The sequence below is a fragment of the Chenopodium album genome, chromosome 17 (genome assembly GCF_948465745.1).
Source record: "Chenopodium album chromosome 17, dcCheAlbu1.1, whole genome shotgun sequence".
NCBI lineage: Eukaryota > Viridiplantae > Streptophyta > Magnoliopsida > Caryophyllales > Amaranthaceae > Chenopodium > Chenopodium album.
The window spans coordinates 40,492,750-40,519,487 of NC_137850.1; the positions used below are offsets into that span (position 1 = coordinate 40,492,750).

General features: G+C 35.5%; 4 protein-coding genes across 4 annotated transcripts; 2 read left to right on the plus strand and 2 right to left on the minus strand.

Annotated features, from left to right (window-relative positions):
* Positions 1 to 1,415: 1,415 nt before the first annotated feature.
* Positions 1,416 to 10,477, plus strand: LOC145587966 (homeobox-leucine zipper protein GLABRA 2-like). The gene is made up of 11 exons (XM_081644612.1): positions 1,416 to 1,669; positions 1,802 to 2,085; positions 6,776 to 6,893; positions 7,039 to 7,236; positions 7,322 to 7,705; positions 7,826 to 7,927; positions 8,754 to 8,963; positions 9,064 to 9,238; positions 9,319 to 9,590; positions 9,668 to 9,754; positions 9,849 to 10,477. The coding sequence occupies exons 1-11, from the start codon at positions 1,586 to 1,588 to the stop codon at positions 10,227 to 10,229; spliced, it is 2,295 nt and encodes a 764-aa protein (XP_081500738.1). The 5' UTR covers positions 1,416 to 1,585; the 3' UTR covers positions 10,230 to 10,477.
* Positions 10,478 to 12,694: 2,217 nt separating this feature from the next.
* Positions 12,695 to 14,340, minus strand: LOC145588980 (uncharacterized). The gene is made up of 2 exons (XM_081645562.1): positions 14,119 to 14,340; positions 12,695 to 13,381 (listed from the first exon to the last, which is right to left on the minus strand). Exons 1-2 carry the CDS (start codon positions 14,338 to 14,340, stop codon positions 12,695 to 12,697), a joined length of 909 nt encoding a protein of 302 aa, XP_081501688.1.
* A 1,882-nt stretch (positions 14,341 to 16,222) lies between these two features.
* LOC145589700 (photosystem I reaction center subunit VI, chloroplastic) lies at positions 16,223 to 17,857 on the plus strand. Its single transcript, XM_081646378.1, has 3 exons — positions 16,223 to 16,416; positions 16,627 to 16,753; positions 17,598 to 17,857. Exons 1-3 carry the CDS (start codon positions 16,289 to 16,291, stop codon positions 17,775 to 17,777), a joined length of 435 nt encoding a protein of 144 aa, XP_081502504.1. The 5' UTR covers positions 16,223 to 16,288; the 3' UTR covers positions 17,778 to 17,857.
* Positions 17,858 to 19,818: 1,961 nt separating this feature from the next.
* LOC145587967 (beta-amylase 2, chloroplastic-like) lies at positions 19,819 to 25,222 on the minus strand. Its single transcript, XM_081644613.1, has 9 exons — positions 24,839 to 25,222; positions 23,577 to 23,654; positions 23,189 to 23,392; positions 22,413 to 22,607; positions 21,981 to 22,145; positions 21,379 to 21,639; positions 21,047 to 21,277; positions 20,276 to 20,495; positions 19,819 to 20,132 (listed from the first exon to the last, which is right to left on the minus strand). Exons 1-9 carry the CDS (start codon positions 25,124 to 25,126, stop codon positions 20,029 to 20,031), a joined length of 1,746 nt encoding a protein of 581 aa, XP_081500739.1. The 5' UTR covers positions 25,127 to 25,222; the 3' UTR covers positions 19,819 to 20,028.
* Between the last annotated feature and the right edge of the window lie 1,516 nt (positions 25,223 to 26,738).

Genomic DNA, 26,738 nt, shown 5'->3' on the forward strand with positions numbered 1-26,738 from the left:
TCAGCTGAACTGAACTGAATTTCAACGTAAGAGAACAGGCCCTTAGTGCATGATTGCCCCGAAAAGCCTTATTAACAACACCAAGACTTTTTTTTTTTTTTGACAACACCGAGACTTTGCATATGCCATCTAAACCAATTTAAATTCAGAGGACGCGACCCCCCAACCCATCGAAGGTAGCTCAGCGTAGTGAAATAAAAACAAGCTACGTTGAGAAAAAAAGTTAGGTTGTATCATGCCACACTCGTGCCAATATTTTACAAACATAGCTCATGTATGACTTGACACAAATGCCACGATGTGTGCAGCCATATGTATCAGTATGGACCTTTTTAAAAATATATGCAATTCAACACACACGTAGACTAATCACTCGCAACCATGCCAAATTTTGATAATAATATCCATCAAGACCCCATAACTCCCATGAGATAAGGTTATGAGCTTGTTTGGTAAATGGCTTTTGGCTGATTTTTGATTTTGATAAATGGCTTTTCTGCCATTGGTTTTGGCTTTTCAATAAACAAATTACTTCTTTATCCTTAATTAATTAATACTTAATAATAAATAAATAATAAATAATAATAAACAATTAATAAGTAATTAATAATTAACAGTTATAATTAATAATTAATAATTAATAATTAGTAATTAGTTATTAATAATTAGTAATCAATTATTAGTTATTAATAATGAATAATTAATAATTAAGAATTAATAATTAATAATTAATAATTAAAAATCAGTAACTAGTAATTTAATAATACTGATAATAAATGAATAAAAACACATAATAATATCTTTTAAAGTCATTTTGCATAGTTACAGCCAACATCTAATAGTTGAATTGACCAAACATATGTACATACAACAAATGGTTAAACATCCACTACAAACAAGCCTAGTTAAACAACCAACAGCCAATTGCCAAACAAGACCCATGAATTATAATCTATCACTCCGTCGGTGTATCACTTGTGTCACGTATAGATTATGTTTGAATCACGCCATTTTTTATACCCAAGATACCCAACCCATACCGACCCCATGCCCAAATGGTTTGACAAATTACCATTTACCATCAGGAAAAATCTATGTTGATTTCTGTGATAAATCTGTAAATATATCTCTTTTCACAATATAACATTTTTTTTTTATTTTCTAAATAATAAAAGTCAAATAATATAAAAACACAAAAATCAATGCATAAAATTATGAGAGCAGATAAATTAAAATGTTAATCTGAGGGCTCCTTCCACCTTTTACCACCAATCCACCATCCAATCTCTCCAAAGAAATTGCAATTATCACTTAAACTCATAATCCAACCCTTCTTCATCATTTTCTCTCTCATCTCAATTCTCAAAGCTGCTCCCTCAATTGCTACCAGTCAACCTCTACCAGCCCACATTCTCTCTCTAAAACCTTCTTTTGTTTTTATATCCTTAACTCTACCCGACCCTACTTCCCCCTCCCCCCCTCATCTGCACGTCCTCTCTTCTTTCTCTCTCTCCAAATTTCATAACCAAATAAATAAAACCTTCAATTACAAAATTGCTTATTATTTCTTCATTTTTCGTCGCAAATGGGCGTCGATATGTCTAACAATCCCCCAAATTCCCAATTCCCTAAAGACTTCTTCTCTTCCCCTGCTCTCTCCCTTTCCCTTGTAATAATTACCATAATCCTCTCTTCTTTTCATTTCTATTATCAAATTATTTTTTATATCACTATAATTATTGTACTTATTAACTTAACACTTTTTTTTTTTTACTGATATTATTTATTCCGTTGATGTAAGGCTGGGATTTTTCGAGGCGCAGGAGATGCAACAGCTAAAGCGAAGAGTACGGAAGTGGAGGAGGGTGAAGAGGGGAGCGGTGGTGGAAGGCGAGAAGATACGGTTGAGATTAGTAGTGAGAACTCCGGCCCCGCTCGTTCGAGGTCGGAGGATGATTTTATGATTAATGCTAATGATGACGACGATGACGACGGCGATGGTGATGGTGGTGATGATAAAGGGAAGAAAAAGAAGAGGAAGAAATATCATCGTCATACTACTGAGCAAATTCGTGAAATGGAAGCGTATGTTCATTCTCCTTTAACTGTTTTTTTTTTTGGTTATGGTAATTAATTTATGATGATCCACCACTACTATTGTTAATTTGTTTTATTTATTGTTAAATAGTGCGAGTTGACTAGGGAAGGTCATAAAATTATAAAATATCTAGTGCAACCGTTTATACTACAAATCGATAAAATAATATATATATATATACTCAATAAAATTTACGAGTATATATTTGTTATTTTTGTCCTTTAAAATCAATTTTGAGGGTTGTGAGAAAGTTACATCTTATGTCCATTCGTAAAGTTCTCTACTCTAATAAGGATTGTGAGAGACTTGTATGGATTGGCTGATACAATTATTAAGTTTTGAGTTTAAATGAAAAAGATTAGAAGTTAAAAGGTATACTCCGCACCTAGTTAAAATGATTTCTTTTTCTTGGTGTTTTGAGACGAGGATTGTAAGAGAGTTGTATCGCTTAATTAGTAAGTTAGTCGTTGTTGTCTTTTCCGAGGAGGGGTGGGTTGGTGAAAGTGACGTAAAATTTATTAAGGTAAGTCTGTGCATGGCCGGCGACGTTTTTATGTTCGTGTTGAAAATAAAATCTGCAAAATCTACCTTTTTTGATCTTTGATTTGATCTTGCTCTTGTGAATACTTGTTGAGAAATCACTAATTAGAATATTACTACTCAATAATACGGAGTAATAATAATAATAATAATAATAATAATAATAATAATGAAAAGATTTTATCGTCATTTTTTACAGGGCTACAAATCACAATTAATTAATTGCGAAAAAGTAAGTAGTTAATGTTTTTCGTTGGCTGTAATTAATAAGTACTAATATATATATATATATATATATATATATATATATATATATATATATATATATATATATATATATATATACCCCACACAATAGCCTTTTCCTTTCCTCATCAAATTTAATGGTGTAATGCCTAATTTTTTTCCACGTTTTGTAATTTATATCCTCAAAATAATTTTATTTGGCAATAAATAAATTAAATGCTATTCCCCCTTACCTAACCTTTGGAAGCAAGTTCATTTGTTAAAAACATTAAAATGTTAATCTAGTGTAACATGAATCATGATACTTTTTTCGTGTAATTGCTAACTACCTTTTATCAATTAAAATACGTGCGCGTAGTACTCTAAATACGGAGTATAAGATTAATCACATTTATATTATTTGTCGTTATGAATCTTCTCTCTACATCATGGAAAGAAATTAAGTTGTTATGGTACTCTTTTTCATCGTAATCATTAATTATTACTCCGTATATAACATACATATACAGTATAATACTCCAATTGTACATTTTCTATTCTAAAGTACTACTCTGTGGTACGTTTTCTAAATATTTGGAATTTATTGCATTGTAGGAGTAAGTAGTGAATTTAACAATTTAACACTATTAAATTCAATAATATATTAACTTGTATTTAAACCAATTTATATATTCCGAAAGTACTCCACTATTAGAATATTCTCTTTACTCTTATAGTTTAACATCATTAAATTTTGGGAAACAGTTGTTTCAAGATAATATTTTCATACTCCTAAATTATTGTAAGAAACAATATGTAATTTATTTTTTCTTCTAATTTATGTGTTTATTTTGTAATTATTTTCTCTATCTAAAAAAACGTGTTATAATATAGAATGAAAAAAGAACAAAAAAAAGTGGTCCAAATTCAAAAACGTACACGTTCATGCTTTGTCTCTAACTCTTGATTAAGCTAGTGATTAGCCTCTAGCTAGCTAGCTAATTACTAATTGCGTGCTAAAACACTAATTAGGTAATTTACTAGCTAACTTTAATTATAAGTTAGTTATTGTATTGAATTATTATGCAACTACGATCAAGGAAATTTCTTAAGTACTTCATCATAATTTTGAAGTACAAAAAGAAAAAAAGTCGAAGTTATAATTGGATTATTGGAAAATTTCTACTTGCACTTTGTTTATTGCCCTTTTTATTTATCTTTGTTGTCTGGTAGCTCTTTATTCTTCCACTCGTGAAAAGCTATTTCCTCGGAATCTAGATTCTAAATTTCTAGCAATTATTTATCATCATGTTGCAATTTATGTACACATCAGAATGAAATTAATCGTTGGGGAAGAATCAATGTTTCTTAATGCTTAGCATAGTCGGAAGATAACTAAACTTGTTAACCTTTATACGAACTTAATTTTTCTTAATAATTTAAATTGTGTATTCAACAAGGTCTTAATCCTGTCAATCACGGTTTTATGTGTGATATTATCACAATATATAAATCAATATTTTATACTAATTTAAAAAATTATACTCCGTATTATATATTTCATATTTTTTTATACATTATTATTATAATTATGAATTATATGGTTTAAAGTTTCTACTTAATTTTATTTTTAAGTTTATGTAACTTTAGCTAGTCTTTGGTTGTGGCCCAATTTTATTTTTTTTTATTTTTTTATTTTTTTAAATAAAGAAACTAGTCAAACTACTATTGAAATTTAATTTCTGCTGTAGCACAGTAATTAATTGGGTAGATATACCAGTCGAATGTCTAATCTACCAAAAGGTTTAATAATTTATTTTTAATTAGAGACTAATCTATCAAACTATCAGTATCAATTGAGTACGGTACTGTTTATTACAGTAGAATTTAAGAATTGAATGCTTTACACCGAGGTATTAGTACTTGGTTTCTCTTATGAATAGGTCACATTTAGTTCTAGATCATTTTCAAGGATACAGTTTGAATTATCATAATTACCATTGATTTATTTATACAATTGTTGAGAAACGCGTTATTTCTAGGACTTTCAAAATAATATCTGGCCTATTAAAGTGGTACGGAGGAAATACTATCTTTAGTAATTACTCGTAATATTTATGTCAAATAAAATTTCTTATATTTATTTATTTTTAGTGTAAGCACAGATAAGGCTATATATTTTTCAGAGTTTTTATAATTTTTTTTTCCCTTATTTCATCTTGCACAAAAGTCCCATTGATCATCAGACAACCTTTTTAGTGTGAAAATCATGATAATATTGTTTTAAGTGCACTCATTATACTTCTTTTTTTTTTCCTTTCCTAATTTGATCTCTCAATTTTTTTTTTTTTTTTTTTTTGAAAACATTTGATCTCTCAAGTTAGTCCAGTCCCACAAATCTTTTTATCTTCTTATGATTGCATAGGTCCTCCCAAAACCTAAATTAATGAAACAAATTGCACTAATCATCAAATTAACTTGTAGATCCGTGATTATATCATCAACTACAATTCCCATTCGATTTTGTTCCCCAATAACATGCAAGCTAAGTATGATATGAATCATATTACGTAGACTACTCTACTTTAAATAAGGTGTTCCGATTTGAATTTTTCAAGGTCTAATTTATAATCTAGTATGTTTAAATTGTTTGCACTTGCAACTTATCAGTAGATGAAAACAATTTATTTATTCAAATTACAATTTTGTATGTAACTAACATGGAGTAAGTAATACAAATGACCCTTAATTTAGCGAAAAATAAGGATATTTTGATTTTTACCACCTTCCAATAACGACTTTGTCAAATTTACCACCTCCATAAAAAAAAGATTTACTTTACCACCACCAAAATTTCCAAAAAATCGATTTTACCACCAACTAACGGATTCCATCCATGAATCCGTTAGTAGGGCCCACATTTTGAACGTTTCTTCTTCATCTTCCCCGATCTTCCATGTCAACCAACCAGCAACGAAATCAACTACCTCGGTTGGTCGGAATTTCGTGTGGGTTTCGCGTCTGGGTGGTGGTGGTTTCGGGTCGCGGTGGTTTCGCGTCTGGGTTTGGATGGTGGTGGGGTTGGTCGTAGCTGTTAGGTGGTGGCTAGGGGAAGGGAGGGGCTGGTCGTAAACGGGCAGGGGAAGGGAGGGGCTGGTCGGAAACGGGGAGGGAGAGGGATGGGGTGGTCCGAATCGGGGAGGGAGAGGGAAGGGCTGGTCGGAAACGGGGAGGGAGAGGGAGGGGGTGGTCGGAATCGGGGAGGGAGAGGGATGGGGTGGTCCGAATCGGGGAGGGAGAGGGAAGGGCTGGTCGGAATCGGGGAGGGAGAGGGAAGGGGTGGTCGGAATCGGGGAGGGAGAGGGAAGGGGTGGTCGGAATCGGGGAGGGAGAGGGATGGGGTGGTCCGAATTGGGGAGGGAGAGGGAAGGGCTGGTCGGAAACGGGGAGGGAGAGGGAGGGGGTGGTCGGAATCGGAGATGGTGGTCGGAATTGGGTAGGGGAGGTGGGGCTGCCGGAATTGGGTAGGGGAGGTGGGGCTGCCGGATTTAATTTTTTTTTATTTTTAATTTTTTTTTTGTTTTTAATTTTTTTTTTGTTTTTTTTTAATTTTTTTTAAAACTTACCCAATAATATAGCGACACGTGTGCAAAGTAGGCCCCACTAACGGATTTATGGACGGAATCCGTTAGTTGGAGGTGATTGGTGGTAAAACTGATGTTTTATTTTTTTATGAGGTGGTAAAGTAAATCTTTTTTTTATGGAGGTGGTAAATTCGACAAAGTCGTTATTGGAAGGTGGTAAAAATCAAAATATCCGAAAAATAATGTTTTACGTACTTCAATTTAGTTTGTTGCATTATTTGAAGTTGTACTTGGTATTGCAATATAAGTAATACACACAATAATGCAGATTGTTTAAAGAGTCACCACATCCAGATGAGAAGCAAAGGCAACAACTTAGCAAACAATTAGGCCTTCATCCTAGGCAAGTCAAATTTTGGTTTCAAAATCGTCGAACTCAAATTAAGGTAATCTTTACTTAATGTCTATAATCCATCCATCTAAAACAGTTGTTACATTGTCTTAACCTCTAACATACATAACTATTAATTTTGAATGGAATGTGTAACGTTACAGTGCATCTTACGTACGTGCATGCTTCTTATGTATCAGGCTATACAAGAGCGCCATGAAAATTCCTTACTGAAAACGGAGCTAGAAAAGCTAAAAGAGGAGAACAAGTCCTTGAGAGATAACACACATAAATCTTCTTGCCCCAACTGCGGATTTGCTACTACTAGTAGAGACAATACTGCAACAGCTGATGATCAGCAGCAGTTAAAACTCGAAAATGCTAGACTTAAAGCTGAGGTATAATTATTTCACTTGAAACCTTTTCACTCTAAAAATAAAAACAAAGAAAACTTAATTTTATCTGTTCTTTCATGTTATATAGGTTGAGAAACTTCGAGCAGTGGTGGGCAAATACCCACCAGGAAGAGTCTCTCCTACAGCTTCATGTTCGACTTCAAATGATCAAGATAGTAGAAGCTCTTTAGATTTGTACACTGGGGTCTTTGGCATTGACAAGTCAAAGATTATGGATGCTGTGGATAAATCATTGGAAGAACTAAAAAAGATGGCGACGTTAGGGGAGCCATTGTGGTTGAAAAGTGTGGAGACTGACCGAGAAATACTAAACTACGATGAGTATATCAAAGAGTTTTCTGTGGAGATCTCAAGTGATGGTGTAAAGCCTCGAAGATCAATAGAGGCCTCAAGGGAAAGTCGAGTTGTTTTCGTGGATCTTCCTAGACTAGTTCAAAGCTTCATGGATGTGGTAACTCTAGACTTAAAAAACAATTTGGCTTTCTTTTGTTAGTGTTTGTTGCTTATGTACTAGAACACCTTGTTATTGTAGAGGATACTGATCCTTAATGAATTTGTATTTTTTTCGTAGAATCAATGGAAGGAGATATTCCCATGCTTGGTTTCCAAGGCGGCTTTGGTGGATGTCATCTGCAATGGTGAAGGTCTCAATAGAGACGGTGCAGTTCAGTTGGTAAGTAGTCATCATTATTAAACATTGACTATAAATTGCATTGTGATTAGAATGATTAGAACGTACGAGTTTTTGGCTCTTTCTTAGTGTAGTTGAGGAAATTTCAGGTGCTCTTTTTTTTTTTTTTTTTTTTTTTTTCCTAAAAGTAGGGTGCAACAAAAACATAATCATTTTCACATAGAATACACCCTAATTTAACAGATTCAACCTTTTTCTCATCACTACCACCCAACTCAATGTCAAAAAGACCTTTTATTTGACATTTTAGCTATAATTGATGATTTTAACGAATAAGTCAAGAGCATTTTGTTCCCAATTTGTGAAATAGCTTTTGCGAAATTACTCTTGAAGCAATGTTGCATATATCAATCAAACAATAGTTTCATGTTGCACCAAATGTAGGTAGTACATAGTACTATATAAAAATGATTCATGATTACACTCTTTGACTTCATTAAATTTACATACGTTTTTTTTGTTAAGTTGGAACCTTGTTGTAATCAGACTTAGATGTCACAGTGTCTTGCTGAATTTAAGTATCACGAGGTTGAATATGGGTTCTAGGCTTCATCTATATACACTTCTCGATCCTTATATGAAAGTATTAGCCCTTATTGGAACTATTATCCTTGTATGAACTATTTGAACATATCGGCCCTTATCTGAACTTGTTAGCCGTTATATAAACCAACTCATTATTCTATTATTTTTAAGGTTAAAATAACAAGGACTCATAGAAGATAAGAAGAATCATGTAATTATCTACTGTGCAAAATTTCACAACATTGTTTAGACAATATAGTTTATTTTAGTACATTCTATGCAGATGTATGCTGAGTTGCAAATGTTGACACCAATGGTTCCTACAAGAGAGGTGTACTTTGTACGATGTTGCAAGCAATTGAGCCCCGAGCAGTGGGCGATTGTTGATGTGTCCATAGACAATCTTGAAGATAACATTGATGCTTCACTAATAAAGTGTAGAAAACGGTCTTCTGGATGCATCATAGAAGATAAATCAAATGGCCATTGCAAGGTGCACATACATACAAAAGATGTTTAGTTTTAAGAATTTTGATAGTCCAAACTAATTATACAAAACACGAGTTTAACTAAAGTGTTAATATGATTATTAGGTTACTTGGGTAGAGCATGTGGAATGCCAAAAGAGCGCGGTCCATTCCCTGTACAGAACCATAGTTAGCAGTGGCCTAGCCTTTGGTGCAAAGCATTGGATGGCTACTCTGCAACTTCAATGCGAACGCCTGGTTTTCTTCATGGCTACTAATGTTCCTACTAAGGATTCAAGTGGTACATTAGAAATTTCTCCAAAAAATTAGATCATTTTTTAATGTTAAGGCAAGTAGAGTAATATCATTATCTGGTTGTAGGTGTTGGCACATTAGCTGGGAGAAAGAGCATACTAAAGTTGGCTCAGAGAATGACATGGAGCTTCTGCCGAGCTCTAGGAGCATCCACTTCCAACTCATGGACCAAGATCACAACTAAAACAGGCGAAGATGTTAGAGTATCATCGCGAAAAAACTTGAATGATCCCTGTGAACCTATTGGAGTTATCCTATGTGCCGTCTCATCTGTGTGGCTTCCTGTATCTCCCAGTGTTCTATTTGATTTCTTAAGAGATGACTCACGCCGGCATGAGGTTCAACACACTATAAAACATTTGTTGTCCAAAATTTCGCGATTAACTTCCTGAAATATTCTTGCATTTCAATGCAGTGGGATGTAATGGCAAACGGAGGTCAAGTACAGTCAATTGCAAACTTAGCAAAAGGGCAGGATCGAGGCAATTCAGTGAGCATTCAGGTAACTTTGATTTCCTGTTTTGTGTAATAATAGAACTTTGTATTTGACATGTTTGTCTTCATATGTGACACTATCCTCTGCACTTTGATGTCAGACAATGAAGTCTAAGGAAAACATGAACTGGGTACTCCAAGATAGTAGCACAAATGCTTATGAATCTATGGTGGTCTATGCCCCTGTGGAAATATCAGGCCTGCAGTCAGTCATGACAGGCTGTGACTCGGGCAACGTAGCGGTTTTGCCTTCTGGATTTTCAATCCTTCCAGATGGATCGGAGTCAAGACCCCTTGTGCTCACATCTAGGCAAGAAGAGAGAAGCTCCGAAGGAGGGTCTTTGCTCACAATAGCTTTACAAGTAGTCACAAATAGCTCTCCTGCAGCAAAAATCACGGTGGAATCCGTAGAGCCAGTTAGCTCAGTTATAGCATGCATACTTGGGAAAATTAAGACAAGCTTGGAATGCGAGGATGGATGAGCTATACTCAGATTTCCTGTAATTAGGTAGAGATCTATAGCTGTAAAAAATTATAGAGATTCACCCTTGATGTCTCTGCTTTTATGGCGTATCAGTCCAATTTGTTTTGCCATCTGATCTCCCCAAGTTCTTATAGATCTTTCGAACTTGTAACATGAATTTGTGCCTCTTTTTCAAGGTACAGAACAAGGGAGAAATATATGAGGCATCATATTAGAAGCAATATATAATCTAACGAAACAGATTAGATTTTCTACAGACATTTGCCTCAATTTATATGTTTTTTTATTTTATAGTTGAGAAGCATTTGATTTACTCAAATTTTGGCAAAAGATAAAAAATGAAACAGAGCAGCAATCAATAACACACAAGCAATATCATGTGCAAGAAAGCATTAGCGGTTCATGAAAGATGATTAAATACATAAATGCATTAGTAACATATTATGATGATTAAATACATACCAACTCCAACCTACTATCCTTGCCTCTGATGAAGCACATTCGAATTGTTCTTGACACCAACAATGCATTTAGAATCCAGCACAAAGTGGTCACAAAGATTTTGCCCATCTTTGAGAAGGTATTATATTGACATAAACGAATATAAATTACTAGAAGACATCACGGACATTGGAGTACTTGCATCATCATACAAATGTGTATAGTGGACATCATTCTTGTATAACAGTATAAGAGAATGGAGAAACCACCAGTATATTCCATAAACCAGGGGAAGAGTCCGCTCTAGAGACACCTACTATGTAATCACTAATGAATAACGACATCTTGATTCAGTTTAACTAAACATGCCAAGAAGCTTGCAGACAGCAGCACCAATTCATTCGAAGTCAACAAGAAGTCTACATAGTTCAAGGTAATTTAAATACAAATGTAGCGCAAAAATATTGGTTCATGTCTAGAATCCAAAGCTGAAAATCACTACAAGAGTAGTACATGAGACCGAGATTTTATTCAGGATACTGAGACTCAAGGTCTGTATTACATGCCATAAACTTTGGCACTTGTCATCTATAAGTCTCTGCTTAAATTTTAATTGTCTGCAGTTCACTCATTTAGTTCTTTCACAGAGTTGTACCCTTTAAATTGTTACATGTATTGTAAAGCACCAGGTTACTTAACTACCAACTGGAATTTCCCTGTCTTGTTAGTTTCTTGTGTAAACTACATTTCTAACTAAAAAATCAACAGAATTACCCCCAAATTTAAACCAGGGCAAGGTAAATTTTACAGCAGAATAAAAGAAATGGGAGTTTCATAGCCATGAAAGCGGAAATTAAACACATGGACATAGTAAATTGCGAGTACAATCTACTAGTGTACTTATTTATTACAATAAACACAATTTCAAACTATACCTTATACATAGTACTACTAAACAACTCATAGTTCTAAGATGTTTGGATCCTTGAGGACAAGACAGCCTTGCTGCAGGAAGAGTTTCAGGTTATCGTCGACTTGGTCTTTGTGATATGATTTTAAATTGACCAGTTTTCTCAGGGATGATCTGTTTGTCAGTATCCATGCTACTATGTTGATATCCAGTTTATCACAATAACTTATGTTCAAGTATCTCAGTTGTTTACACGATTTCACCACTTCCTTTACCCCTTTTTCTGTCACACTCTTGCAACCCTCCAGATCCAGGTGAATCAATCTAGGGCTAATCTTCCTAACCTTGTAAGAAATTTATCGTTTATCCATGAATCACTCATGATCAACTCCTCTAACACTGAGAACTCTAACTCCAAGTCTTTTCCGTAATCTTTCACATGATCAGGTCCAGTCAAATCCAATTTTACAAGGCTCCTGTTGCACTCAAGGATATCAGGAACATTCAGTTGATCATAGAGTAAGAAAAAACAATAACTTAGATCTAGCTTCTCCACTTCAGGACATATGTTAAGAAGCCTTTTCAGAGCTGCAGGGCTAAAGTTTTCATGAAATGATAGGTCCAAGTACTTTATTGCACGGTTCTTCTTCATTAGGTCATCATATATGTATTCTTCTCTTCCGAGGCTTGAACCAGTCATTGCAAAATGGCGTAGACAAGGGCATATTTGTGTGATCATAACAAAAGCTGATTCAGACAGATTGGAACACATACAGAGCTTAATCGATGTCAAGTTTTGGAGAAAATAGGACTACTCTATATGCTCATCTGTGAGGAATTCTACACCCCCCAAGGATAGAGATTTTAGAGATTGAGATGAGTGTTGCAGGAGCCTTGAAATCCCACTAAACGTGTAGCCTTCACAAAAGGCTAGAATCAAGCGAGAAAGAGAAATTCTTGCTTCTGTTATAGAAACAAGAAACTCATCTGATATTTCAACATTTGATAACATTAGAGATTGGAAGTTGGTTAGGAAATTAGTAGAGCCTTTGACACCGAATGATTCAATCTTGTATCCAGATAGGTATAATGAATTAAAATTTTGGCTATTGTTAATAAGGAATGAAATTTCCTTCTTCGGTCACAGAACCACAATCACTAACTTCAATTTCCTCTAGTAATGGACAGTTTTTTGACAGTGAAACAAGGGACTTATCTGTAATATATATTTTATCCGAAAGCTCTATCTTTCGTAATCTCTTGAGCTTCAATGACATATAATCTATCCCTTTATCAGTCGCAACAATGATTTTACCATCATCATCCTTAACACGGTCCCTCATATGCAGTTCCTCGAGCTGAGGGAACGAGTCTGCTACCCTGATAAGATCAACATCTCCCTCTCCACCTGCAAACCTCAGTACTTTCAGATTCTTCATGTTTGAACCCAGCTCCTCTAACCAAACTGCTCGTTGATATCTATCGTGTGCCATATCCAACAACTCTTCCAAGTCCAATCCGGACCGTGCAATTACAACAACAGCTTCATTCAGGTCTCCTCGGAAGTCACTGAACCGTATCTGCTTAAGGTTGGGGAATCGTTGCACCAGCCTAGAGATGGTTGAGATTGTTGTATATTCTGATATTTTTATGCTAACTTTTAAGGAATTGGTGATTGAGAGGAATCTCTTGCAGACTAAACTGATTGATTCTTGGTCTCTTTCATGCTCAAGACGACCAAAGATCATCTCCCAGCATTCGTCAAGCAATTCTGTGCTTTCTTCTTCTTCCATTTCAATCTGCACTGATGGGATCAGATCAGATTATTTGCAACATGAAAATGTATTGCTTTTGACTTGGTTTCCTTTACATAGCAATGTGATCTGATTTTTTCAAGTTTTGACTGATATTTCATAACAAAACATGGTTATCAAGCCAGTGCATTTTTATTTTTAAAATACTATGCTTTGACAGTTTCAAATACGCGGATTGATCACCAAAATCTGGATATGAAGCAGAACCGTCCCTATAAAGTTGAATTCACTTTATTTTTTGTCAACTGAAACACATATAGGCTGATAGAGTGATAGCATATGATATGATTTCGATCAATTATGAGATAGGATTTTAAGGGCGGGTGATGAGAATTGATCTTTGGAATCGGCCATTAAGCTCTAAGCTATTCCTCACTCTCGGTAAACTTGTATTTTAACTTAAAATAGTACGCAATATTCAAAATTAACATAAAACTACAGAATTATCACCAAAAAAATATAAAAAAAAGATATTCAGTACTTAGACTTTCATTAAACATTATATACTCATTTGACATTGAAAGAAACTGCAGTAAATTACTCAAAAAAATAAATAAAAAATTATAACAAAATCTTACATTAAATTTAGACAGTAGAAAAACATACAAATGTTATGATTACAATTGAACCAAAACCCCCCAAATTTTGAGTCAGGCATTCCAAAAAACACCATACAAACACATCCTAAAACCCCAAAATTGAAAACCTAAACTCACTCACACAGTCTTATCCCCTTCAACTGCCTGAGATTCCAGAGGAATCCCAAGTTCATTGGGAGCATCAGCAACAACGGGCTTGGGCCTGGGCCCAGGAAGCTGCCTACCTTCAGGAAAAACAGCAAGAAAAGTCTTGGTTTTACTAATGGGGCGACACTTTTCAAGCTGAACCCAATCACCAACTTTGAACCTGTTATCCGGGTCATGGGCCTGGTACTTCTTCTTCATCCTGACCCGACGCTTGTATTTGGGGTGGGGTGCGAGACGAGTAACTTCGACGTTAACGGTTTTGTCGTTGGTGGCGCAGACGACTTTGCCTTGCATTGATCTCATGGCTTTGATGATGGGGAAGGTGGAGGATGTGGTGGAGGAGGGTGGTGGGGTGGAGAGAGAGAGGGCGGAGAATGATGGGAGGAGAGAGAATTTGGTGGTGGTGGTGGTGCCATGGAGGAATGGGGTGGTGGGTTTGGATGAGGAGAGAGGGGGTTTGAGGAGAGAGAAAGTGAGAGACATTGTTGGGAATTTGGAAATTTGGATTGAGGATGAGGGGTTTACCTCATCTTTTTGTTTGGGTGGAAGATGAAGAAGAGGATGAGGAAGTGTGTGTTTGTTGTGGGCTGGATTGGTATTTGGTTTGAGGGTTGGAATGAGGTTTAGATGTAGTGGGCTATAGGCAAAGTTAATGCACCAATATGGCTCAACCCGATATCGAATGATCCGGTCACTAATCAAAACCGACCCTTTGGTCAAATGTAGAGGTATCAAAACCACACTTGACCGGATCTGAAATCGACTCGAAAATAATCTGATTCAAATTTTGACTTGTGTGAACACAATAATTTAGAATGACTTAACTTTAAAAATAGATCCGACCTGGCCGAACCCGATCCAGACACCCGAATTGATATCTTTGGTCAAATGAACCTGTATTAACCCGCTACCCAATTATCCTGAGTTGTTTATGACCCGACCAGATTGTAACTCGTACATGTTTTAATCTGGGTCAACTCCCTCTCAAGCCCAGTACCCAACATGATTATTAACCGTCTCAAATTGAGAGAGGGGAGGGGGGGGGGGGGGGAGGAAGAAAAACTTTGCAGGTCAACACTTGAGAGTAGAAGAGGAGGTAAGGAAATCCCCTACTCCCAACATTTTGTAGTTAGTGGGGCTCGAATTTGTGACTTCAAAGTCACAAGGTGAGTTCCCACCAACTCTACCAAGCTTTGCTTGATTATTGTACAATTGTACATGACTTCTCAATCTTTGGTACTAGGTCAAGAAATCATCAATTAGTATATGCAGAGTACTCGTATAAGAGATGATCAATACTTCGTATTAGTTTGGATCCCTGCACTTCAACCCATAAAAATGTCTAATTCATGGCTTAGCTTTAATACCATGGATTTTACGCCCAAGCCATTCATAAGTTTTAATTCAGGCTTAGCCTAATTACCGTCGATTTTATGCCCAAGCCATTCATATGTTTGAACTCATCATGGCTTTGCATAACTGTTGTTGCTTATAAGCCCAAGCAACTCAACCCAAGAAATATGTAATTTGGGAGACCATGCAATGAATTGGGAGTTTTTGTTTTAGTATTGTTGTTGTGTTTACTGTTTTATGTCTAACACAAATATATCAAATGATTGTAGTGGTCGTTAAAAAAAAAAGAATTCAGTTGTAGAGGTCAAAGTAATTATCCTAACTAGTTTTACGTCCATATGTTATGACCATTAATCCTCATATTTAATCTTTTACTATATTTTGTTTTTGACATATAGAGTCACAAAAGACAATTATGTGGACGAGATTAATTTCTTGCGCTTGAAATACTTTGGCTTTTAAGTTTAAACCACCATCGGTTGGTATCCAAATCTTGAACTTTAAAGTTAAATCTTTTATTAAGTTCATTTAAAAGAACCTATGCAAAAATACAAACCAAAGCAAGGAGAATCAAATTAGATAGCCTTATCCAGCTCAAAGTCCAAGTGTCACAACCTGGTAGGAGTTTAAATCTATCCCAAGAAAATCAACAATGCCACGTGGACAACTTAGATTCATTCTGTTCCACAAAAATTTAAACATTGGCTATATACTAATTTCAGCCAAGTGATAATCAGAGGAAAAAAATAAAGAAAAATCTTCACTTGGTACAAACACGTACATACCCAATTAAATGGCTTCTCTAGCAACCTTGGCTGCCGTGCAGCCCACCACCATCAAGGGCCTTGCTGGAAGTTCCATCACCGGTACTAAGCTTCACATCAAGCCTGCTCGCCAGAGCTTCAAGCTCAACAACGCTAGGTAAATACTCTTTCTGTCCCGAATTAATAGTCGTGTTGATAATGTAATTTGGTCTAATTAGTCACGCGATAACTAAATAAAAATACCCATGTAATAAATTAATAATATAAGTTATATAAAAATAATAGTTATGATTACTTTATGTTAAATGGTAATTTTTTCGTAAAAAAAAAAAATGTTAAATGGTAATTTTATGGTAAAACATCACAGGAGTGGTGCAGTGGTTGCTAAGTATGGTGACAAGAGTGTTTACTTTGACTTGGAAGATATAGCTAACACCACTGGTCAATGGGATGTCTATGGATCAGATGCTCCTTCACCTTACAACTCTCTTCAGGTTTATTTTCACTTTCTTAATTTTTTTTTTTTTTTTACTATGTATGTTCACGTGTCACACAATCGGTGTTCAAGTAAAGAGTTGCCGACCCTATTCATAATTTTCATAATTTAATTGTCACGTTGATATTATAATTTGAACTGGTTTTGTGAAAACTAGATCTAGAAGGAAATTGAAAAATTATATTAGATAGTCTTAGAGTTATCATCAAGTTCAGAACTATGTTATTGTACAACAGTTACTAGCAAATTGCTCTATAGTACAGGCAGAACTTAATTCTGATGTAATCAGAGGGAGACCTTCCACCGGGGCCATTTGGGGCCCGGCCCCCTGTAAATTCGTGTAATTAATTAGTTAATGTAATTAAATAACCTATTTTAACTTGCAAATTATTGGAGTATAGTGATTAGTGTTTTGAGCGAGAGGTAAAAGATTCAAATCCCAGCCCCTCTAATATTTTCGACTAAGATCCGCCACTGTATGTAATAAACTGTTTTCGTATACATTAGATGTTCTTTGATCCTGATTACACTAGCAACGATTGTGTTAAGACTTAAAAAATTATCTTTGAAATAACTATCAACTGGTTTAGGAGTTTTTGTTCATCAATTACATAATATATTGGTCAATGTTTACACTATGTTTTAATGAGACTGCGGAATGTCATATACGTAGTAGTTCTTGTGATAGATTTAGAAGTATTAGAGATGATCGATTTAAGATGTTTATATTTCTCAGCCTTTCATATTACTATTTTATACGCGAAATCTTTACATTAACTTATAAAAGACTAGTAATTGATTGCATTAGGCTGTATGTAAATGATTTTTGCATCCTATTGCAGAGCAAATTCTTTGAGACATTTGCAGCTCCATTCACCAAGAGAGGATTGTTGCTCAAATTTTTGATATTGGGAGGTGGTTCCTTGCTCACATACGTTAGTGCCACCGCTCCTCCTGATGTGCTACCCATCACAAGGGGTCCTCAACAACCTCCTAAGCTCGGACCTCGTGGAAAGATCTAAGAACCTCTTATTCTCATGTACTATTAATCATATTGTAAAACTCAAAAGTATCTTTAATTGAATGTACAATTTTAAGATCACCTGGTTTTCTGATTTTAATTTTCCTTTGAATTCGGAGTAGAATTACCTCTTTTAATGATGAAATGAAGCAATGATCAACAACTTAACATTTTGATAAGCTAAATATCTCTACTCTCTACAAAAACTTTCTGTATATGGATTATCAGAGCGCTGATGAAAGAACAGATATCGCATCACATCAGCTTCCTTAACACATGAATGCATAACAGACCTCCAAGTTCAACACATTGTTCAGACCTTTCATGTAGGAGCCATCGAACCAAAAACATGGAAAAAACTTCTCTACTTCACATAACAAGAATCAAGCCATATGTCAAAAGCCACAGGACATTCATATCAATATACTACCTCCGTTTCTTTTTAGTTGACACGTTTTGACTTTAGCACTATTCATCCACCTCCCTTTGACCGTATTTTGTGCTTTATACGTAATGAAAAATATAGTCATGTGGAATCTTGTTAGATTCGTCACGTTATATACTTTCAAAATATCAACTTCGTAATTTTGGCTTATCGATAATTAATGATATTAATGATTGAATAAGCGCATTGGCAAACGTGACTAAAGAAACATGTCAACTAAAAAGAAACGGAGGAAGTATCATTTATTAACAGTAGATTCGAAAGACTAAGGCTTGCCTCTAGCTAGATGCAGAAGTTCATAATACCAACAGCATACAATTAAAAAAAAAAAAAAAACAATTTAGTCCACAAGTTCAAAATTAGCATCCATACAAAATAGAAACTCAGGTTCACCTGCATCAGACGCAAGAACCTCAAAGGATCAGAGTCATCAGACCATAATAGCACCTGCACTTGGTTACTAATTGAAGCTGTTGTAGACAAAAAAAAGACAAACCAACGACAATGGAGGGGTTGCAAAGACTAGTCTATTATCACATCAAGTGAGCATTTCCCGGAGGCCAACCTTCATACCTTCAGCAACTTATTTATTTCTCTGTGTCCTTTTTCTGATCTCCTTGTCCAGCCTAACATCAGCTTTGTCAGCACCTTCCCATTCCGGAGAAGATACTTTGTTATCTTCAGCTCTTCATCAAACTCGCCATGAAATGAATCTATGAAAATAGTCTTGAGGTGAGTGGAAAGACAAGTGTTTGTCATCATAATCATTATCATCATCTTCACGATGCAGAAATCCCTAAACAAGTTGACAAAACGAAAAGCAAACAAATTGGTATTTTAATGTCAAATGATACATGCAAAAGAAATCCAGGCCACTAACCCCGGGAAAGACAAGATACTCAAGCACGGGCGAGCTGTGCAGAAGTTCAGGCAGGACACGTCTCCAGTCAACATATCTTGTCCAATCCAGGTTTAAGCAGGACAGGTTATAGAAGGTTGGAAGCTTAGGTTGACCACAATTGAGAGCTTACATACACACATCAAAGAAAATAGATAAGAATTTACATTGACCAATGTGATTATGAATATATAAGAAAGGAGTTAAAAGAGCTACCTCCATGCACTTTCCGGAGAGGTACAAATGTTTGACAGAGACTCCATGTAAGGGTTCTACCATAGAATCACAGAAAACCTCAGATATTCGCATTAAGTTTTCTAAGTCCAACGCTATGTCAATGCGAGCATCAACAAGAGTATTGACATTCATGCTGTAATGTATTGCCAAGTAATCCACATAATTAAAATGAAGCAGATTGGGAAGATTGAGCACAACATTAGTTCTACGTTTGCCAGACATAGATACTTTCTCTGAAATTCAAGGTCAAACATCTTAGAGTAGGAGAAGAAATCAGCCTGTTCATAGAGCAGTTCTCTGGAAACTCGGCAGAATGGAGTTGCAGGAACTTCAGATTTGGCAAAAAGTGAGATTCGGGTAATTTCATTTCAAATTTTCCACGCAACTTCAGCACCACCAATGTGAGAGACTTCCTGGAATTCAAGTAATGGTAAAAATAGAATGAATTGGGATTATAATTTTTCCCATAAAGATTGGATTCAAGCTAAAAAAATTACTATGTACGAAGTATGTGACAAATCACTATACATGTTTGGCACTTCAGCAAGTCCTATAGTGTCAACTACGTAGTTTATGATCTATACAAAAAATAGAGATATACAACTTGGGTGAAATCAACTAGTGAAGCTATATAAGATCAGTAATTGATTTACTATTCTACATAATAGCCACTTAGACACCTTCAAGTTTGATTTCAGGCTCCGGCTCCTGAGAATCCTCTGGACTTTCAGGTAACGATGTTTCCCTTGGGCAATTAAGATCTGGGACTGATTCACCTGTAAAAATATTTGAAACATCAAACTCCATTTCATGGTAGTTCTCGTTTTATTAACATTATTTGAAAAAAAAAAAAGGAAGATCAGTGCATGTGAGCGTGAATCTACTGATGAAATGCGCGTGAAGGGATTTGTAATTTTACCATGCATTCTTTTGACAAATCTTTCAAACTCCATGAAGTTGTATTCTTCCATTAAATCAGGATTAAGTCTGAGATATGTGAAAGCTGATAGATGCTTTCCATCAGGATCATCATGAGGCTTAGCATTTTTCAATATTTTGTTATAGCCTTCTCTGTCATAACAAGTAAGAGCATTCTCACTGGCAACTGGTATGCACACATCCCATGCAGCATTCAGGACCTGAATAAACCAGTAATTATTAGGGATCTACACTCCAAAGATTTCACAAATGTCTAAATTGTTACAGATTTCTTGTTGTGAAAGAGAATTGCTGCTTTAGAGGATTGAAACAAAATGACCAAAAGTAAAGTCATCAAAATATGATTTTAGTGCTTCTGCCAAACCACATTTCTCAAAATCTAAAACTTAAAAAAAAAAAAAAAGGATAATAAAATTTGCAGTCAAACACAATATCAGAAAAGTGGATCCAAACAATCACATTGGGATGATTTCGAAGGCTGAGGTGAAAGAATCACAGCAATGTAGCAGGGCTTCGCAAGACATCTCTAAGTTTACGTGCCTGGAATTATAAGGCTGAGATAGAATGCACCAGATCATAATTACATAAATGATCTCACCATCATCTCAAATGGAGGAAAAACATACATTCCTATCAAGAAAAAAGGGGAAAGGAAGAAAACAAAATGGTCTCATTAGGTCACTTGACCTCACTAGATAATCATAGATTCACGCAACTGATAGCGGAAAGTTGAAGTCTAATATGAGCTAACCTGCCAAACCAACCCCTCAGGGTCTGCTAGTGCTTCTGGGTAAGACTCATGCTGGTCCATTGTGCGTAATTCCACACAGGTAAAGTTAAGAGCAGCTTCATGTTGCTTCAACATTGCTGCAATCGGAGCATAGCCATCACGATTGGAAGAATTGTAGAACCCAGCAGTCAGCTCAGCAGCATGACTGGCTGTCTTGTACCACCAATGAATACCTGCACACCAAACAAAAGTCTTGACTTCAGTAATGAAAGAACATTCCAACCTTCAACTGTAGATAGCACATTGAAATCACAAATGCCTGTAAAGCAGGGCCTAAAACATTGCTTCCTCACCTTTGCAGCAATAGGGAAGTCTTCAAAGGCTTGGTTGGCCAGGGCAAGTACACGATCTCCATGATCAATCAGAACCTTAGAATACCAATTAAGGAAAAATCTACCATAATAGCTGTCATAATCACCACCGTCACGAAAAAAACCTGTCTTATGTGGCCAAGAATTATAAGAACCTGAATTATCAGGTGCTCTGCCCCAAGACACATGTCCCCTCACTTCAGCTGCCTTCTGAAGACTCTTCATTAGATATTTGTCATAGCACTGCAAAAGGTAAGTTTTAATTCATGTCAAGTTCCTGCAGTATATACCATGCTTTGTATTATCCTTTTTAAGAATATCCTAGCAGCAACTTCTTTTGCTCTATGAATTGTATTATTCTATTTATGAATTGAATTATCCTATTTATTAAATTTCTTCTCTTTTTTTTTTTTTTTTTTTTTTTTTTTTTTTTTTTTTTTTTTTTTTTTATATGTCCTTGCACATGTTGCAACAGTTGAAGCATTCAGAAACTGTTGGGACGGGGAGTATTTGGAATCTATGAGAACTTTCAACTATATGCAGCTATGCAGAAAACTATTTACAGTATGCAGATAGGTTTTTACCTGGAATTCACCAATGCCTGGATATTTCCAGCCCTGATTTGCAGGATAGGATGGATAACGTAGCTCCCCACATGGACCTAGCCCAACCTCAATCTCAGAGATGGTTCCACCTTCAAAGAACTCATTAAATTCCGCATGGAAGCTTCTCATGTAATCATAGTAAACCTGTCGTGTCACCCGGAAGAATTTCAGAAATATGGTTCACAAACCCATCCAGACTAGGGAGTTCATAATAGACTATGGTATTTTAATTAACATAGTACTTTGTAATGCAATTTCCATGAGATCGTAACTAAGTTTGGGCTATAGAAAGATTACCAAAAAATATTTTCCATCTAAACCCTAAAAAAGGAATAAAAGTGCACGTATTGTACAAAGAGATGAACAAATACAGAAGCAAACTGCCATTAAAATATTCATAAATTGTGATACCTCAACTGCTGTACGGCCTCTTAAAACACGCTCTTTGTCTATTCCCCAAGAAAGGCTTTCAGTATTGCGTTTGCCTTCTTTATCCGTGAAATATATATCAGGATTACTTTGACCGATTTCTGTGATCCAATGAGGGAGAGGAATATGCACATCATCCCCAACATTGCCTCCACATGCATGGAAAGACATAACAACCTATAATAGAACAACCATTTGAGATTCTGCAAGTAAAATTCATGATAAGGTGTAAAAAAAATCTGAACACAAATCCTTTAATGATGTTATATAAACCTAGACTTAGTCAAAAACCTTTTTATTAAATAAGATTTCTGGTTGTGTGTCATTTATTACTAGTCTTTCTATTTTGTACATTCCTGAGCCAAAAATTATTCCAAATAAGCAGAAGATGACACAGTTACTCCTAATCTCTTGGAAATAGGCATTTCATGATCTGAGATAAAGTTTTCATTTTACAAACAACCATCATTTAAGATGGCAACGAATTCATTGCAAGCTTGCCAAACTAGCACAAGTATAGTTTACACAAGAACAATACTAGATCGAATGTAAAAAGAAAAATCATTATTTTACTCCACACAGAATATCGCTTCATGATATGTATCTAAAGACCTGTGACGCAGTGAAGTGTAACCATGACAAGCCATTAGAATTCCACTAGTCTTAAACACCAATATGAAGTATCATAAAGTCAGAAATGAAGCTTGAAAAATCCTTCATAGTACATAACCACACAAGAGCATGGAAAGATAGAATACCTGCAATTTAAGTCCAAAATCACGCACGATTTGAAACAGTTCCTTGTAACCACTCCAATTATATTTTTGAGGAGCAAGTGCCTCAACTATGCCCCACCAACAATCAACCATAACACCATCAATATTAATCGACTTTAATATTTTTAGTTGCTCGATGAGGTTTTGTGGATTAACCAGCTCACAGTTCATGTCAATTGTATTTAACTGTTACAAGAGAAAGTATCAACTAAAGGTAAATTAAACAGTAGGATTAAGTGATAAAAATAATAGAAGCTTACATGCAAGTGTAACTAGGGACTAGGGGTTAGGGAGACTAATAAGGTGGTTGAGCAATGAAAGAAACACAAAGTATTCGGAGATATATAAAATAAAGACAAATCAAACTTACTGGCAACATCACATAAATAGGGACATAAGGTGTTCCAGCATAATCACGTTCTGGAATCTCTGGGATTATCTCTGCAACCTGAAAGCATGAATTATATATTCAAGAAAATTAGATTCGAGAACCAGTTGAAGTTGTCGGACTATGATGTACTTCGTATAGAAAACGAACAGAAATACAGAATACACTTCAAAGGACTTTACAGGATGGCTAGGTGCTTCACATGATAATCTAACGGGAAACAAGAAGAAATACTATATCTGATGAAGAATTGTTAGGCTACAATTCTGTACTCGAAAAAGATAATCTAATCTCTTTTACTGGAATATACTCACTCCATTATGAAGGGGGGTTTAAAGTAGAAAAACGAATCCATAAATGACAAGCAATTTCACTAGATCATCATAAAGTTTTAATAAACACCAAAAGTGGAGTAATGCATCCAACCGATACATCATCAGAATATTAAAAGTACATTGCTATGTTATCCAATGTAACCTTGGTCAAGCACAAAGAAAGAAACTCACCTCCCAAATCTTGAATAACTTTTTCGCATATCACTACGATCCAAATGGTTGTCATTTTATCACATTCTTCTAACTATATACCTGTATTGTGCTAGGAAAACTCTTCATTGCAACAAAATGAAAGCCTTATTATTCAAAAGGACGGGGTCAGCTACATAAATCAAGATCATATACCCTGTGATCCCCCACATGACGCCCCTCCTTCTTTCCCTTCAATCTAATCCTACATGTTCTTGCAAACCCATTTTCTTTATGTCATTTTACAACTCCCTCCATCAATCATCAAATGTCAACAAATGATATTATACTAGGATACATCAAGATCAAACCCAAGATAACAACACCTCATTTACAAACCCCTTTATCATATTCTCCCAGCAAACCAAATATCTCCACATTCACTATCAAATCGACTATTAAATCCGAATGGAAAGAGTACTTGTTTTGATCTTATTATGAACAATTTCAAAAGACTACACACACAATTTACCAAAAATTTCATATATCTACCAACAACAATTCCAATTGCAATCAACACCAAATTTGAACTACTTAATTCTATTATCATTCAAACAATTCTAACAAAGTAAAAATCAAACACAAAACAAAGATCATCATCAAACCCATCAATTATCCAACTACTACCTCGTTTTTGTCGCATTACATTATCAAAATCAACATAATTACATTACATTACAATTATTACAGAAACACGTAATATTAAAATCAAGAAATTACCTCGTGTTTAGAAGAATCGACAAGAGATTGTTCATCATCATCATTATTAATATCATCAACAATATCTACAAGAAACCCACAATTACTCTCCAATATTTCTCCTCTGTCTTCAACCTTAGCCAATCTCCGAGTTGACTCGGAATCAGTTCTGAGTCGAATCGGCCTATTTCGACCAGAAATTAAACCGCATTCAACCGTAGAAATTACCCTTTTCCGATGAGTTGATTTGAGGGAACTAGAAGCTACACTACTGAGTAGTAGTGATGAGAAATACGACGTCGTTGCCATTTTCGTTCTGAGAACTCTCACTTTCTGAGTGAAGATGGAGGAGAGAGAAAATCTGGCCAAGAGGTTTCCTTTTTTGGAATTCCGAAAAGGTGATATTTTGAGTAAAACTAGGCTTTTGACCATCACATACTTTTCTGTTTTTTTTTTTTTACAAATAGAAAAAGAATTTTATTAATAAAATATAATCAAACGGTACTTACATATAATTCCTAAAAAATCAAGAATTTCAACATAAATATACACCTTAAAACTAAATATATCATAGATTTGATTAACAATCGCTTTAATAAAAAACTTCATCTGAAGCAATACAATCTATGAGTTCGCACTGATTCGGCTTGAAATCCACTGATGCGTAGTCGTCTGAGTGAAAATACTCATGTGGTCCTCCGGATTCTTGTAGAGTTTATGAAACCCTAAATCTTCAACTTTCACCAAACAAACACAAAAAGAAAATAAACTCAAGAGAAAAATCATCATCACAAGGACGAGATCTATTTATTGAAAGCAATTGAAAAGTTTTTTGGGCTTACCACCGGTAGCCCCTATAAGATTCACAACTGAGACCAAGAGAAAAAGAGATGGGGAGAAAATGGAGAAGATAGAAGGAAAACCTTCAAAGAAATTGAAAAAACCTAGTAATGGAGGCTAGGAAAACCCTCTCAGGGGAAAAATCCTAGAGGGAACAAAAAAAAAAACCCCCAAGGAGAAAACCTAGAGGGATGAAAGCTTGTTAGGGTTGTGACTCCAATTAGATTATTACAGATACTTATTATTGGTGTGTGGTTTTTTTTTTTAAATTTTTAGATTTGAAAACGGATCTATGGGTGATTCGGGTTGGATGAAACTTTACTCATATTCATTTGCTCACTCCATCTACTCCATTTAATCCACCCGCATAACTTATCACCCACATCTAATCCGTTTATATGAATTTTATACAGTACATAATAGTTTTGAAATAAATTAAATAACTCGTAATTATTTGAGTTTTTTTTTTTTTTGGAAGGAAAATTATACTCCCTCCGTTACGAGTTACTCGCAACAAAAAGGGAGTTTGCGGACTCCTAAGCAAAATATCTTAAGTGTAATTATTGGAAGATAAGAGAATGTGCTTAGTATTAATCCAATCAAAAAAAAAATTAAATAAATAAATAAAAAATAAACACCAAGCACCACAACCACAAAACCACCACCACCTAGCAACACCACCACCTAGCAAAACCACAACCACGAAAACACCACCACCCAGCAAACCACCAACGAGCCTAGCACCACCAACAAACGAACCCATCGAACCCACGATCAACGAACCCAGCGAACCAACGAACCCTTCGTGAGCCCACAAACCCATGATCAACGAACCACCACCATCACCTGCGAACCCTTCGCGAAGCCACAAAGCCACTGGACCCACTACAACCCACCCCGAAACCCACAACCCATGAATCCAGAATCACTACCTCGAAACCCACCACCCACAACCCCAAAACGCATAACCCACGAACCTAGATCCACCACCCACAACCCCGAAACTCACAACCCACGAACCCACAACCCCAAAATCCACAACCCAGAACCCCAAAATCCAAAACCCACAACTCTCTTTCAT